The sequence below is a fragment of the Dama dama genome, chromosome 24 (assembly GCF_033118175.1).
Source record: "Dama dama isolate Ldn47 chromosome 24, ASM3311817v1, whole genome shotgun sequence".
Classification (NCBI taxonomy): domain Eukaryota; kingdom Metazoa; phylum Chordata; class Mammalia; order Artiodactyla; family Cervidae; genus Dama; species Dama dama.
This window is the reverse complement of record NC_083704.1, coordinates 23,006,713-23,021,639: the sequence shown is the minus strand read 5'-3', so window position 1 is coordinate 23,021,639 and position 14,927 is coordinate 23,006,713. Positions and strand designations below refer to the sequence as shown.

Below are 14,927 nucleotides of genomic sequence, written 5' to 3'. Positions count from 1 at the left end.
TAAGGGTGGGGACCTAATATGATAGAACCGGTGTCCCTCTGAGAAGAGGAAGAGACATCGGAGAGCTCTCTCTCTGTCTCTGCATGGGCACAATAGAAAGGCCATGGGAGGACACAGCGAGAAGGCAGCTGTCTACAAGCAAAGAAGAGAGGCTTCAGCAGAACCTAACCCTAATGGCACCCTGATCTTGGACTTCTGGCCCCCCAAACTGTGAGGAAGCACATTTCTGTTGTCTAAGCCACTCAGTCTAAGGTATTCCATGATGGCAGCCTGAGCTAACATGCGCATCCATGAACTTAATTTGGGGGTAGGGAGAATTCTTACTGGGGCTACAGGTCAAGCATATCTCTTTGCATACACACCTCTCCCCATCAGAGCTGTATTCTTCTCTGCTCAGTGACAGGCCCTGCCTGGGTTAACCAATGAGAACGTAGTTCTTGTCCTTGAAATATTCCTACGCCAGCTCTGCCACCTCTTGTTTGTGTAACCTCAGGCAGGTTACACAACTGATGCACACCTCAGTTGCCTTTAGAGGATTAAATGATAAAGCATGAAAGAAAACATACAGATAGGCAACAGGTATATGAAAAGATGTTCAACACCATTAATCACTAGGAAAATGCAAATCAAAACCACAGTGAGATATCAGCTCATACCTGTTAGAATGGCTGTTATGAGAAAGACAACAAACAAGAGTTGGTGAGAATGCAGAGAAAAGGGAACTTGTGCACTGCTGGTGGAAATGTATATGGGTACAGCTACTACAGAAAACACTACGGAGGTTCCTCAGAAAATTAAAACCAGAACTACCATGTGATCCGGCAATTCCACTTCTGGGTATTTACCCACAGGAAATGAACACATTTAACTTGAGAAGATATAGTGCAGACCTCCATGTTCCCTGCAGCACTATTTACAACAGCCAAGATATGAAAGTAACCTAAAGGTCCATAGACAGAAGAACAGACAAAGAAGACTGGTGTATAGAAACAATGGGAAATTATTCAGCCATAAAAAGATGGAAATCGTGCCATTTGCAACAACATAAATGGACCTTGAGGGCATTATGCTGAGTGAAATAAGTCACACAGAAGATGACAAGCACCGTATGATCTCACTTACATGTGGAATCTAAAATCAGAAACAAACAGAACTCACTGATACAGAGAATAGACAGGTGGCTACCAGAGGTGAGAGGTGGATGAAATGGGTGAAGGAAATCAAAAGGTACAAGCCTCCAGTGGATAAATAAGGCATAGGATGTAATATTCAGCAGGATAAATAAGTCATAGGATGTAATATTCAGCACGGTGCCTAAAGTTAATAATACTATGTTTTATATTTGAAACCTACTGAGAGTAGATCTTAAAAGTTCTCATCACAAGGAAACAAAATATAACTGTGCGGTGATGGATGTTAACCTGACTTATTGTGGTGATCATTTCTATATATATATATATACACATATATATATATATATATATATAAAATCATTATCCCATAAATCTTATATTAATAAACTGTTATATATCAATATATCTAGATAAGAAGAAAGACTTCAATATATTTAAAAAAAGAGAACATGTGAAAGTTCTCAGCATAGCACAGACATACATTAAGCATTCAGCTTATAGCGGCTCTTGTGATTATGATTATAATTACTAATGGACATGAGTTTGAGCAAGCTCCAGGAGATGGTGAAGGACAGGGATGCCTGACGTGCTGCAGTCCATAGGGTGGCAAGGAGTCGGACACGACTGAGCGACTGGACAACAAAAAAACAACAATGGCTTTAGCTTATGGGGTGGGACTAGACAAAGAAATCTGCACTGCAGAGAATTTAAGTGTTTTGCTCAAGGCCATGCAGCTAGTGATCTTTGGGAAGGAGACTTTCGGGGGAGCAGGACAGTTATTTATGCCTACAATTTGTGTTAAAGCCTGTACCCTAAGAGATGCAAATGGGTAGAAATGCTACGGAGAAAATGGGTCATGTATAAGTGTTAATGTGCTTGTATTTTAAAGCAAGCACAAAGATGTTTAATACCATAAAAGAAGACACATGCATGTACCTATATAAATAGACAAATCTATTAAATGCTAATAAACAAAACAGTAACAAAGGCGGCCCCTGCTCTCGCTAGCCTGCAGATATCTTCCCGTGCTGAGCATCCATCAGGACTGTCTCTTCTCTTGTCCTCATGGATTATCTTGATCCTGTCCGTGCACCCATCCACCTGTCCGTCATGGAGCTAAGCCAACAATACCTGGCTTTACCACCTTTTTGTTTTAACATGGGTGACCTGAAAAATTTAGTTCTGTTTTCTAAGTCTCAGTTTTCTCATCTGTAAAATGGGAGTGATAAGAATAGTACCCACTTCATAGTGTTGTCATAGGACTAAACAAGTTATTACACATGAACAGCTTGTAACAGTGCCTGGGAAACAATTAGCTTCATATGAGATGTAGTTGTTGCTGTTATTAATACCAGAGTTAATGACTCCTAAGGGCCATGGACAGCATGGAAGTCATCTCTCCCTGTTATTCCCCACCCCACCCACACACATTAGGTCTCTTCTCTGTGAGTAGCTGGCTCAAGAAGACTGGGCCGGTGCCCCCGTGAGATGCAGTGGTCTTTGGGTGGACCCAGTCCTCAGTGCCTGGGACAGCCCGCTGTAGACAGCAGGCGTCAGACAGTTAAGCCAGCTTTCCCCTGCTGGTTCCCTGACAAGTGTCTTTGCAAGATATTCTGACAAAGTTGATGCAAAATGACAGACCGGCTATTTAGGATCAAATAAACTCAGATCTTGACTCAGAGTCACCTTCTCAGTAAAATGGAGAGATCTCTGTACTCTCTGCTGCATCTTTGACTCTCACACCATCCCTATGTGAGCAGCACCTAGTAACCTATATACCTGCCTGGCTTTAGAGAGAGAAAGGCCAGAGGGTTTGCAAGGCCAAGAGCTGAACCCCAAGGGCTGGGTGCTCCTTGGTGTGACCCCAAGGGCTTCTTCCGAGCCCACCCTTTGCTCTGCTGAAGGAACCGCCCAGGGTGGAGACTTGCTCCACTTCATCAGCTCCAGCAGTCACTGGTGGTAGACTGGAGTTGGGGGCAGGGGAGCAAGGAGAAGTGGAAAATATAAGGGGGAGAAAAGAAGAGATGAGGAGCAGAGCTGAGCTGCAAGCTGAGAAAAAGCTCGTGTGTTTGCAGATGTCGCTGTGTAATCGTGTGGGGTAGAAACAGGGATAATAGCTACCATTTATTAGGAAGTCTGTCATTTGGGTTTATCACACCTAAAATAGTACAGCTTACCAACTCTCCCACACACCCCTCCCCAAACTTGCTTCATCCCCTTATCTTCCCCATCTTAGGAAACAGAACCACCATCTGCCTACTCCCTCAGGCCACAGAAGCTAACTCATCAGCATTTCCTTCGAATTGTCCCCTGAATCTGACCGGCCTCACCACCTCCAATGCCACCCTCTCCCCGCCGGTCCAGACACTACCGTCCTTCTACCTGGCCACCTCACCTCCATTCAAGCTTGGTAGAGTCGTCTTTCCCACGGCAGCTGGAGGGATCTTTTAAAATCATAAGTCACATCCTGAGACTCTCTTGTTCAAATTCCTCTGAAAGCTTCTCTCTGGTGGGGTGAAGCCTGCCGGGGGGTCCTGAGGCCGCAAACCCCTGTGCCCTCTGTCCATCCCTCTCCTTGGTCCTGGTGCCCACAGCACCCGCCACCTCGCAGTGAGGAGACAGGGCGGCCACACAGCGGGTGCAGGCTGACTGACAGTGACCTGAGGCCCCAGGAATGCTGCAAGGCGACGCCTGACCTGCCTCCCCACAGACACATCTGCCTCCCCACGGACAAGTCTGCCTCCACCAGCAGCAGCCCCAACAGGTCTCAGTGCTGAGAAATCAAGCTACCTTGTTGGACAAGAGGTGTTTTTCCCCAGTGGAAGTGGAAGAAGAAAGCCTGAGAGCAAGAGCAACATCAAGAGTTGCACATGTGTGTACGCACACAGGCACATAACCAGTAGTCAAAAAGCAACAGATGGAGAGAACGAGCAGGGGGCTATTAAAAGTGATAGAGGGAGAGGGAGGACTAGAGCTGGTAGGAAAGAGAGGACAAGAAGGAAAGAGAAGAGCAAACCACCGCAAACAATCAGAAGGTGGCAGCCTTCATATCTCCTAAAGGAGGCTCTGCAGGACGTTTTTCTCAACTCAGGGTGGCTTTAATCGCTAAGAATTCTAGCAGAGCTGAACATTATGCCCTGATTTACTTTCCTGCCCTACGACCCAGGCCCGACCCATCACCTCCCTCTCAGGCCACAGTGACTGATTCTTGCCTGGGTGCATGACTCGAGACAGTGCGGTGAGACTCCAACCAAGGGACTCTACTGGAATCATTTTGAAAAGGAAGCTCTTTGGGTAAAAGGACAATGAAAGCCTGGAACTGTCGGAGACCACCGCAAAAGGAAGATCCCCCCGGAGGATGAAGGAAGCAGAAGAGCAAGGTGGAGACACATCCCTGACAAGGCCAACTAAGCTTCTGGATCCAGTCGTGCCTGAAGTCATGCCTACCCTGGGACTTTCAAGTATATGGTCTGAATCCCTTTTATGCCTACGTCAGTTTCAGCTGAAGGCTCTGTGACTGGCAACGGAAACAGTCCTACTAGAATATGAAAACCCACCTATGGAAGAGTCTTGCCTCTTACATGAACTCCCAGGAAACTCACCAGAGTACATCCCAGCTCTCTTGACCAAAATGGTGGCTAACAGGGCCTGGGACTGCCCCCAAGAGAAACACAAAGGCCAGTAAGAAAACTGCTAAATAATGATTTTTAAACAGTCTATCACAGGGAGAAAGGAGGGCTGTGTTCAGTCAACACAGGGCAGCACTGGGACGCTCAGGCCCGAGGTACCCTTGCTTGCCCAGGCCCCTTCCTCCACTAAGAAAACATCAAAACTATGTTTTATGACCACACTGATATAAAGATGAAAATAATCCAGGCTCATGTCCTTTTTTAAATTCTTATACTGAAATGAATTAGAACATTCTCATGGGCCCTGAAAACAGCACTGTGGGTCCTGGGCAGTGGGCCTGATCTGCCTAATGGAAACGCTGGCCTCAGGCCCAAATCATCCAGACTGCTTGGCGACACAGTTCACGCTCCCCAGAGGTGAGTCTGATGCCATTTCCTTATCTAGAAGCGGTGGAAGGTCTGAGGTGTCAATCAGAGCCCAGGTCGGCCTTTTTCCCTCTACCTGCACACCCTCGCCTGGGTCACCACTGTCTGGCCTCGCCTTCGGGGAGCCCACTGCACTGGTCACTCCTGCAGTCTGGAATGATCACCCTGCATGGTGGGGAGCTGCCCTCCAGCTGCCGGGGGACAAGACCAGGAGCACCTTGATGACCATGTCTGGTTCATTGTGTGCCCCACGTCCCAGCATGTGCTGGGTGCAGAACAGAGCCCAGTATGGGAAGGGGCAGAGGACAGAGCCTGCTTTCTACTTAGGACACCCTGGTCACTTAGAATTTGCACTCAGGCCAGGCAGGACACAGAAGGGGAGAAGGCAAGCCATGCTGGGATGTGGTGAACTGGAGGTCTTTCTGGGTCTCTGTCTCTGCTGTAGAGGATGATGTGCTGACTGGCAAAGCTGGGAAGGTGGGGGGTGGGGTTTACACAGATCAGCGCAGCAGGTGGGCAGGCAGCATGGGAGACCCCCGGGTGAGTGCCTTGCCCTGACTCCCCCTCACTCACCTTCGTCACTGGTGTGAGGCTCCGTGCCGTTGTCATGGTCAACTTCGTCAATGGTCCCCGGCTCACTGTGCGGGCTGTCACTGCAAGGAAACACGGGGAGGGGTCTCCTGGGGGACTGTGTACCCTCACACTGCCCTCGGCTTCTCGCAGGCGCTGGCCCAACCCACGTCTGGGCCTTGACCCAGACCACATCGAGCCCACTTCATCCCATCTTTTCCATCTGACAACCCACAGACCTTTCTAACAGAAAACCACTCTGGCCCCCTCACCCATCAGGAAGCTTCCCTGAATAGCCTCCTCCATTTGCCCCAGCTCTGGAGTTTGCTGGGCTGTCTTCTTGGTAATGGTTGCTGATGCCTAAGTGTTCTGTAAGATCTAGAAGGCAGTAAAGCCCTGGTGTTTATCCTTGAAAAGACCCCAGGGGAGAAAAGAAAAGAACTTTGGAAGTGTACTGAGAGTCATTCAAGTGGCCTGGCTTTCTGTCTTAGAGCAGAGGTGACATGCTCAGCGAGGTGGCTGAAGCTCCCAAGGAGCAGGCTCCTCAGGGCTGCCTCTCAGAGTGGCCTGCAAAACCCACAGCAGCCCAGGCAGCCAGCAGGCTGGCAACCATCATGGGCATAGGGATAGAGTGACTCCAGGCCTGAAAAATTCAGCATTAATGCATTGGGATAATTTCATCAGCTGCTGCCCCTTCACTGGATTATAAACTTCTTGAGGCCAGGGATCATTCACAGAGTCAGCCGATCAGTTTTTTTAATCAAAGCCATTGATTGAGTTCTGATATATTAATATATGCCAGGCATGGTGCCAGGGAGGAGGCATGCATTGATGCATAGTGTGGATACAGACCCTGCTCTCATGGGCTGAGAAATAAAAGTGCCGCAAGTTGAAATGTGTTACACAGGCACAAATGAGCTGAGACAAGAGCTCTAAAGGGTCCTACACAGGGTGCCAAGGAAGGCTTCTTGGAGGACGTGACATTTACAATACCATTTAAAGGAATATGGGCTTTATTGTGAAAAATTCTCTTGGATAAGGTCCAGGCTGCACAATGGTTTAAGACCTTTCATAACCTGGCTCCTGCTGGCTCCTCACAGTCCCCTTGTCACCTGCAACCCTGCAGTCAAACAGAAATGCTTTTTATCTTACTGCATGCTCCAGGCCTAGCACAATCTTTGCCCAGTCTCACCTGGCTGAGCCCAGTTCATCCTACAGTTCTCAATCAAGTCACTGTTTCCTTCAGTCAGCCATTCTAACCTCCCTACGTTGGCTCCGGGACCCCTACTCCTAGAACTGCCTGTCCCTCTCCCCTGCCGTGTCAGGAGTTAATTCTGGCTGGGTTACCTCCCTGTTGCCCAGCCTAGGGCCTGGCGCAGGACAGATTCTCAGTAACCATACGGGGAATGAACAAATGTTGTTCCCTTTGATGAGACCCTCACAGCCAAATCCTCCTTTTGGGCTTTGAAAACTTGTCCAAAATTACCATGTAATTAATAGTTAATGGGGCACAAACGGGATTATAAAAAGCATTGTTATTATATGTAGTGCTTTGGTAAGTATGCTACGATCTGTAGGTGTCTTCCCAGAACACTAATTCTGTGCAGCAGAAAAGAAAGCTGGTAATGGCTGCAAAAACTATAAAACTGAAAAGCTTTTCTTTGTCCTAAAAGTATGCTTGCTGGCTGTTGAATCTCTGTTACAGAACAGGGACAAACCTGCTCCCAGGGCCTCAAATGAGATTAGAGAGCAGCGGGCCCGGGTTTCTATGCAGGGAGGTGTTGCAGAGAAACGATGAGGCTGGAACGTTTCCCTTCTTTGAAGCAATTGCCCAAATGTGCCCACAGAACTAAGCGAGGCAAGAGTCCAGGAATCCTCTGATCATCAAAACGCAAACTCCCCTATAGCACCTGGCTGAAAGCAGTGTGGGTAATACCTAAATAGACAGCTGAGTGTTGTCCTGGATTGGGAAGGAAGAAAGACTAGGAGCCCTTTGGCCTCTGTTGGTTGGTGTTCTGAATTTTCTACCTCCACCTCATCTATAAAAAATGTCCTATTTTCACCGCATTTTAAGGTTTTAGCCTGAGGAAGGTAGTCAGGCCTGAGTTTGATAAGATTCTAAAATGCTCCTCTCAAGGGACTTCCCTGGTGGTCCAGGAGTTAAGACTTTGCCTTCCAGTGCAGAGGGTGAGGGTTTGATCCCTGGTTGGGGAGCTAAGATTCCCACATGCCTTATGGCCAAAAAAAAAAAAAAAAACATTAAAAAAACCCCAGAAGCAATATTGTAACAAATTCAATAAAGACTTTAAAATACTAAAACCATCCTTAAAAAAATACTGAAAAAAATAAAAGACTCTATTTTTCCCAAGACCCAGCATAGCACCAAGGCACACAGAGGTGCCCAACTAGCACCCATTGACCTGGTGTGGAGCTCTCCAAGAATGTGAACTCTCTCTGCCAGAAAAAGAGGACTCTAGGTGGGAGAGGACAAGTGTGGGAAGTGGCATTCTCAGTTCAAGAGGTTGAGATGGGGATTATCCACTGCCCTGCTATCTAAGATGGGCTTGCAGCTCACCTAGCCAATGACAGCGCTGCATCTCCTAACTGATGTGATTAGTTCACCAGACCCAAGCTTCAGGAAGAGACATAATACTTGAGTTTGTGTTGAGGCATTTGGAAAGGAAAAGCTTTTTTTCCACTGGGGATGCTGAGAGAACAGGCTCTAAAAACTGGAGTTATCAGGTGCCTTCTTGAAACTACCAAGTGAGAGGCTGCCTGAAAATGAAGCCAGTGTAGAAGAGAACAGAGCTGGGGCTGAGAATTGCAGGATTGAGTCCTGACGATAACAGTCGAACCCCCAGATCCAGCTATACCTGTAGCCATGATCCCAGACTTTTTGGTTAAAAGTAAATTACCATTTAGCTTAAGCCAGTTTGAGTTATATTTCTGTCCCTTATAAACCAAGACAGTCTTGGATGTATCTATCCCTCATATAAGGCTACTGTGAAGCTCAGATGAGAAAACACATATAGGAGTATGCACTAAAAAGCAGAAAAAAATCAAAGGATTTCCCACTGTTCTGGCATAACAGCAACAATAACCAAGAACGGTGACGATAATAACATTAGGAAGAATGGAATCTTACCAATATTCTTCCCCTCCAGCCATGCATTTCTCATACACAGGTCCCTCCAGCTCCCGGGGGCTGGGGAAGATGGCTTCATGATGGATGATGATGGTTTTGATGACTTCGTTGACGTGTGCCTGGCAGGACACAGGGTCTTGCCCATCGGGGATGTGCATGAGGGTGGGCCCAAAGCAGATGGCCAGGTTGTAGGGATCCATCATGTTCTCGTCGCTATACTGTGAGAGGCTATGAGAGAGGAGCACCCGTGAGCCACCAGGGAAAGGTGAATCTTCCCCTGTGCTTTCTTTCTTTGGGAGGCTCTACTCAAGTTCAGGAGGGTTCTATGTTCTGCAAAAGCCCCAGGACACCCCCCTCCCCTAGGAGGCCAGGGCTGAGTCAAAGAGGGGCCCTTGTTGTTCAGGCAACTCACTGGTTGAGGAAAGCAAAGAGGTATCTCATGACCACGATGACCACGCGGGGAAGGGTGATGAGGATCTGTTGGATCTGGTGCACCCTCTCAGCTGGGTTCTCCAGTTCTGTAACAAAAGGGGCTTTTCAGGGCGCCTTTCATCCTCACAGACCCACGCAAACAACATTTGTGAGCCTACCTGTGAGATCTCTGTGGCTCAGATGGTAAAGAATCTGCCTGCAATGCAGGAGACCCAGGTTCAGTCCCTGCGTTGGGAAGATCCCCTGGAGAAGGGCATGGCAACCCACTCCAGTATTCTTGCCTGGAGAATCCCATGGACAAAGGAGTCTGGCGGGCTACAGTCCATGGTGTTGCAAAGAGTCAGACACCACTGAGTGACTGACACTTTCATTTTCACCTGTGAGATCAGCCCATGTGGTTCGGGGGAGGCAATTTTACTTGGTTCGAGAGATGGAAATATGACCCTGGCATCATGATCCCCTGGGCATGGGGCGGGGCCCAGAGAGGGGTCCATGGCCTAGTCAGAACCATCAGAGTTGATCCTTGGGACTTGGCTAGAGAACACATAGAGAGAAGTTCCCTCTTGAAACCAGGTGGAGGAGCAGCTGGGGGCTCAGTGGGAAGAAGATGATTCCCAGGAGTGACAGCATCACAGACACGGAAGGGACAGACTCCTGCAGATGTCATTTGAGGTCTGGGTCCAGCTGGACCTAAACTTTTCAGGTATATGAGCCAATATATCCCCTTTTACAGGTTACATCAGTGTAAGTTGAGTTTCTGTCACCCACAAGCTATGAGTCTCGACGAACACAAGCAGGGACCAGGTTTTATTAAACTCTTTAAAAAGACCAGCTGCAGCACAGGCCTGGCACAGAGTAGGTGCTCAGGAAATGAACACTGAATAAATAACCACCTCCTGAGCTGCACATTGTTCAAAGAGCCTGGTGATGCTTGGGATCTCATCTCTGATCCCTGTTTTCAGGTCAGCCCTAGAGAAACAGACATTTTATCAGTCAAGCCAGAGTTGGGGGCAGCAGATTTGACTTGGTAAGGAGAAAAAAGTGCTTTGCGGGCTTGTCTCTGTTGAGAGAGAGAGCTCATACTAAGAGTGAGCTACAAAAGCTGCAAGGATTATCTGCAGGGCTGATGCATAAACCCAGGTCAATTTCCTTTTCAGACAAAAACATGGTTTTCCCTCCCAGGGTCCCCTCCTCTCTCCAGCCTCCACATTTTGTCAGCACGTTGCTTCAAAAACACAGTTCTCCGCCTTTCTCCTCTGTTTCCAAGGCCCTTCATGATGGTGCTTCAACCACCCTTGCCTGCTTCATCTCTCAGCTGCTGCCCCTTCTCAAAGTGTTGGAGCCACGTTTCTCAGATGAAGTGGGAGGGGACCCCTGGGGCTCTTTCAAACAGGCGGGACATTCTCTGGGGTTGTCACAGTGATGAGAGGATGCCACTGGTATCTGGGATCCAGGGGCCAAGGTGCTAAGTGTCCTGAGTGTGTGGGATACACAAAAGGCACGGCTCTACCCTAAATGCCAGGGGTGCCATGGAGAAGCTCTGCCAGGCCACCTTATCTACTTTCCCCCTCCCACCAAAGGCTCTCCTGCCCCAGGCCTTTGCACACACTGGTTATCTCTCTTCTCTGCCCAGCACACTCCAGCCTACTTTCATTCACGGCCTGATGCCTCACCCAGGCCTCCACACGGAGGGGAAGACTCTCGCACACAGGGTCCACTGCCCCTCATTCGGGCCCCTCCATGTCCGCGGCTTCAGTCATAGTGCCCTAGGCCACCTCCATCACCAGTTCTTAATACTGTGTTCTTGAATATGTTTCTTTTAAAAAGGAGACCTCACCTCACTCTGCAAATGAGAAACCAGGATCACTTGCCATATTTAGAAGGTAAGATAAAAATAGAAAAAAAGCAAAACAAAGCTACCAAATGATAGGCAGACACTGTTTTACACACAAGTTTCTGAGCCTGAGGCCCTGCCCTTTCTGATCTGCAGGGAGACTGACTTGTACGGGTCACTCGTTGATGTAATCAAGGCTTTGGGAGGGAACTGAGGAAGGACTTTCTCTCTCATCCTGTGATTCAAGGTACACAATGTCATGACCTTGTACCAGAGGCCGAACACCGTGTCTCCTGAGGGCCCTGCTCTGGAGCTGGACTAGTGGAGCTTCTGGAAACAGCGGCAGAGCAAGGGACACCGGGCTCAGACAGAGATGTGCCTTTGTGGCCTGGGATTTCTGAGAGGTGGTCTGGAGCCTGAAGTGGATCTGGAAAGATGAGCAGGAAATATGAGGGCAGAAGGGTGGATGGAGGAAGCATCTTTCACTCAAGGCAAATTAGAGGGTTCAAGCCTCCCTTGGGGCTTATCACCTCCTGGGGCACCTTCTTGGCTGCAAATATCCCTCAGAACATTGTGAGAAGCATCCATATGTGAACCTGAGTGTGGGGAGACTTTTCTGCTACTCAAAGAGTTTATTTCAAAAGAGGGTTTATTCCAAAATACTAACATTCTAGTATGCTAAAATTAGAAGTTTATTTTAAAATATATATATGTATTTCCAAAAAGTTGCCTTGGATTTCAGCATCGTACAGTCAAGGTGCCTTTACTTCAGCTCTGAGATTGGACTCTTGCCTTCATCCACAGAAAATACCAGCCAAGAAGGACTCTGATGGCTAGCAACATCAGAGGAAGCCCCCAGTCAATGTATTTTTTATCATTTCCCTTGTTTGTCATGTTGTTGACCTCACTCCCAAACCTTCCGTGGCTCCCTAATGCCCAAAGGGAAAAGCTCTGGAATCCTTGCAAGGCATTCAATGTCTTCTCTTTCTTGCTGCATATTACCCTCCCAGTCTCTTAATACCATGTACTGGGTGGGACACCCTCCTGCTGGTCCCATTGATCTGTGTGTCCCCGACCTTCACAGGATCCCCGAGTCCAGTCCTCCTGAAAGACTCATCATTCCCCCTCGGGTGTGATCTGAGAATCCAAGGCTCCCTTGGCCTCTTCTCCTCTGAACTCCTCCTATACTCAGAGGTGCACCGTGCCCCATGAGCCCTTCTGTTATAAACCATCTTGTTATTTCCACAACTAGGTTTTAAGTTCCAGGAGGACAAGAGCCATATGGCGTCTTTCACAGCACCCCTCCTGCAGTGATAAGCCTGGAGGGCCACTTCAATAAAGATTTGTCAAGGAACTGATCATTCCACTGAGGAAATACTTACTAATAGTAGATATCAAATCCTGAAACCTTTCCTTAGGAAAGAGTGGGTTTTCCAGTCCTCGGAAATACAGTTTTAGAACGCCAGCAACTGAATTGATATCTCGTTCATTTTGGTCATCCACAAGGGGGTCTTCACCTGAAAGGAAACAGGAGATGATGATTCAGTGTGGTTAGGAGGCAGGATGTGTGCAGATGGCAGGTGAGGGCACCTGGCCCTGCCTGAATTGGAGGACAGGCAGATGCGACAGCCTCCCCAGCACAGTATATTTAGAGGCCTCCCTATAACTGATTCTGAAACTGTTCAAATCGATTAAAATGTTGAGGAATGAAAATAATGAACATCCATCACCATACACTTAAACTCATCTTGCCATATATGCTTTCTCCCCCTTTTCTCTCACTTATAATTATGATTGCTCAATTATTTGAGAGTATTCTGTAGACGTTATAACACATCACTGCTAAATACTTCAACTCATTTCTCCTAAGTATAAGGATCTTCCCCTGTATAACCACACAACACACGACCTTATGGCACCTAGGAAAATTAACAAGAGTTCCAAACACCATCTCACGTACAGACTCTGCTCAAACGTCCCCCCATTGTCCCTTGTCTGTCATAGAATTTTTCAAAAGCTAAGATCTAATCAATGTTCACACCATTCATTCAGTTGTTATGTTTCTTTAGTCTTTTTAATGTAAAATAGACTCCAACATTTTTATTGTTAGTTTGCCTTTCATAATATTGGCTCTTTTGAAGAGTCCAGGCCAACTGCCTTGTACCATGTCTCACACTCTGGATTTGTCTGACTGCTTCCTCATGATCAGAGTCAGGTTAAACATTTTGGGCAAGAATGCTATGTAGATGATGTCTGATCATTGAGTTAAGGTGGTGGCCTCCAGATCTCTGCATTGTAAAGGTATAATTTCTCCTTTGTAATAATCAATATAAATAAAAGATAAGATATTTTTATAAACAATAGTGATCTATGTGCCTACCACCATACTCAACATATTTTACACAATGTTTTGGGCATCCAATGATCATTTTTGTCCAAATCAATTATTACCCTGGGGTTCCAACAAAATGGTGATTTTCTATCATTCCATCTATAATTACTAGCTGACATTCTTCTACAAAGAAAACCTTTCTCCATATTCCCTCCACCTTCCTCTTTTTTTTTTTTTTTTAACATTTTATGGACTTGTTTTTATAAATTTTAATTCAATGTGTTTAACCCACTACCCACTATTCATTGGGATGCTCAGATCTGGCCAGGGGGAGTCCTTTTTTATGTTCTTTGATGTGATCTCTACTGATTACTTCCTTACTGTCTGGCATAAAAGGTATCTCTGAATCCTTGTACTTTCCTTGACCCAGACCTGTAATAAAAAAAACTTCTTCAAGGAGTTCTGTTTGTTTTTTGTAGGGAATGGTATTTAGAAACCAAGATCTAGGTTTTAGGTGTGTTCATTGCTATAGGAGTGTTATAAAGAACTTCCAGGTTCTTTCAGTAGATACAGGGTGTGTGTGTATATATATATACATATACATATATATTATTTTTCATCGTTCACACTGATGTTGATCTTTCTAATTCATATTTAAGATACAAGGTTTTCTTTACCTTCACTTATTTTGTATTTGCATTTCATTTTTCTTACAGTGAAAACTTTTTCTGAATATTAGTGATATTTAATATTTTAATACATTTGCCTTATTCTACAATATACATAAAATAGTTTCAGATTTTTATTATAATAACAATATTACCACTAACAATAAACCTACTACATAAAATTTAAGATTTATTTGCTGGGCTTTTGTTTTTATTTTGAGGGTTCTCAAAATGTATCTCACTAAACATGACTGATCAAAAGACAGAAAGTAGAGGACTTCCTTGGTGGTCCAGGGGTTAAGAATCCACCTGCCAATGCAGGAGACACAGGTTCAATCCCTGGTCAGGGAAGATTCCACATGCCAAGGGGCAACTAGGCCTGTGAGCTACAACTACTGAGCCTGCACTCTACCACCTGCGAGCTGCAACTACTGAAGCCTGCATGCCTTGGAGCCCAGGCTCTACAACAAGAGAAGCCAATGCAATGAGAAGCCCATGCACTGCAACTAGAGAGTAGCCCCCACTCACAGCAACTAGAGAAAGTCCTGGTGCAGTAACAGAGACCCAGCACGGCCAAAAATATAAAACATGAATACATTTCTTAAGAAAAAAGAACACAGAAAGTAGATTAGCAGTGGGGGCCGGGGTATAAATGGTATATGGAGTAACTACAAATGGGTACAAGGTTCTTTTTAGGGAATGATGATAATTTTCTGAAATTAGACTTTGGAGATGATGCCGTTGTTCAGTTGATAAGT

General features: G+C 46.4%; 1 protein-coding gene across 3 annotated transcripts in view; it reads right to left on the bottom strand.

Annotated features, from left to right (window-relative positions):
* The window catches only part of SRGAP3 (SLIT-ROBO Rho GTPase activating protein 3), a 247,967-nt gene that overhangs the window by 13,424 nt on the left and 219,616 nt on the right, over window positions 1-14,927 (bottom strand). For all 3 annotated transcript variants that reach the window (XR_009690322.1, XM_061128036.1, XM_061128037.1), the window contains exons 15-18: window positions 12,552-12,686; window positions 9,316-9,421; window positions 8,904-9,131; window positions 5,762-5,841 (exon numbers count right to left, since the gene is read on the bottom strand). Coding sequence is in view for 2 of the 3 variants with exons in the window: in XM_061128036.1 (XP_060984019.1) it covers window positions 5,762-5,841; window positions 8,904-9,131; window positions 9,316-9,421; window positions 12,552-12,686 (549 nt within the window). In the remaining variant the exon portion in view is untranslated. The remainder of the gene's footprint in view (window positions 1-5,761; window positions 5,842-8,903; window positions 9,132-9,315; window positions 9,422-12,551; window positions 12,687-14,927) is intronic.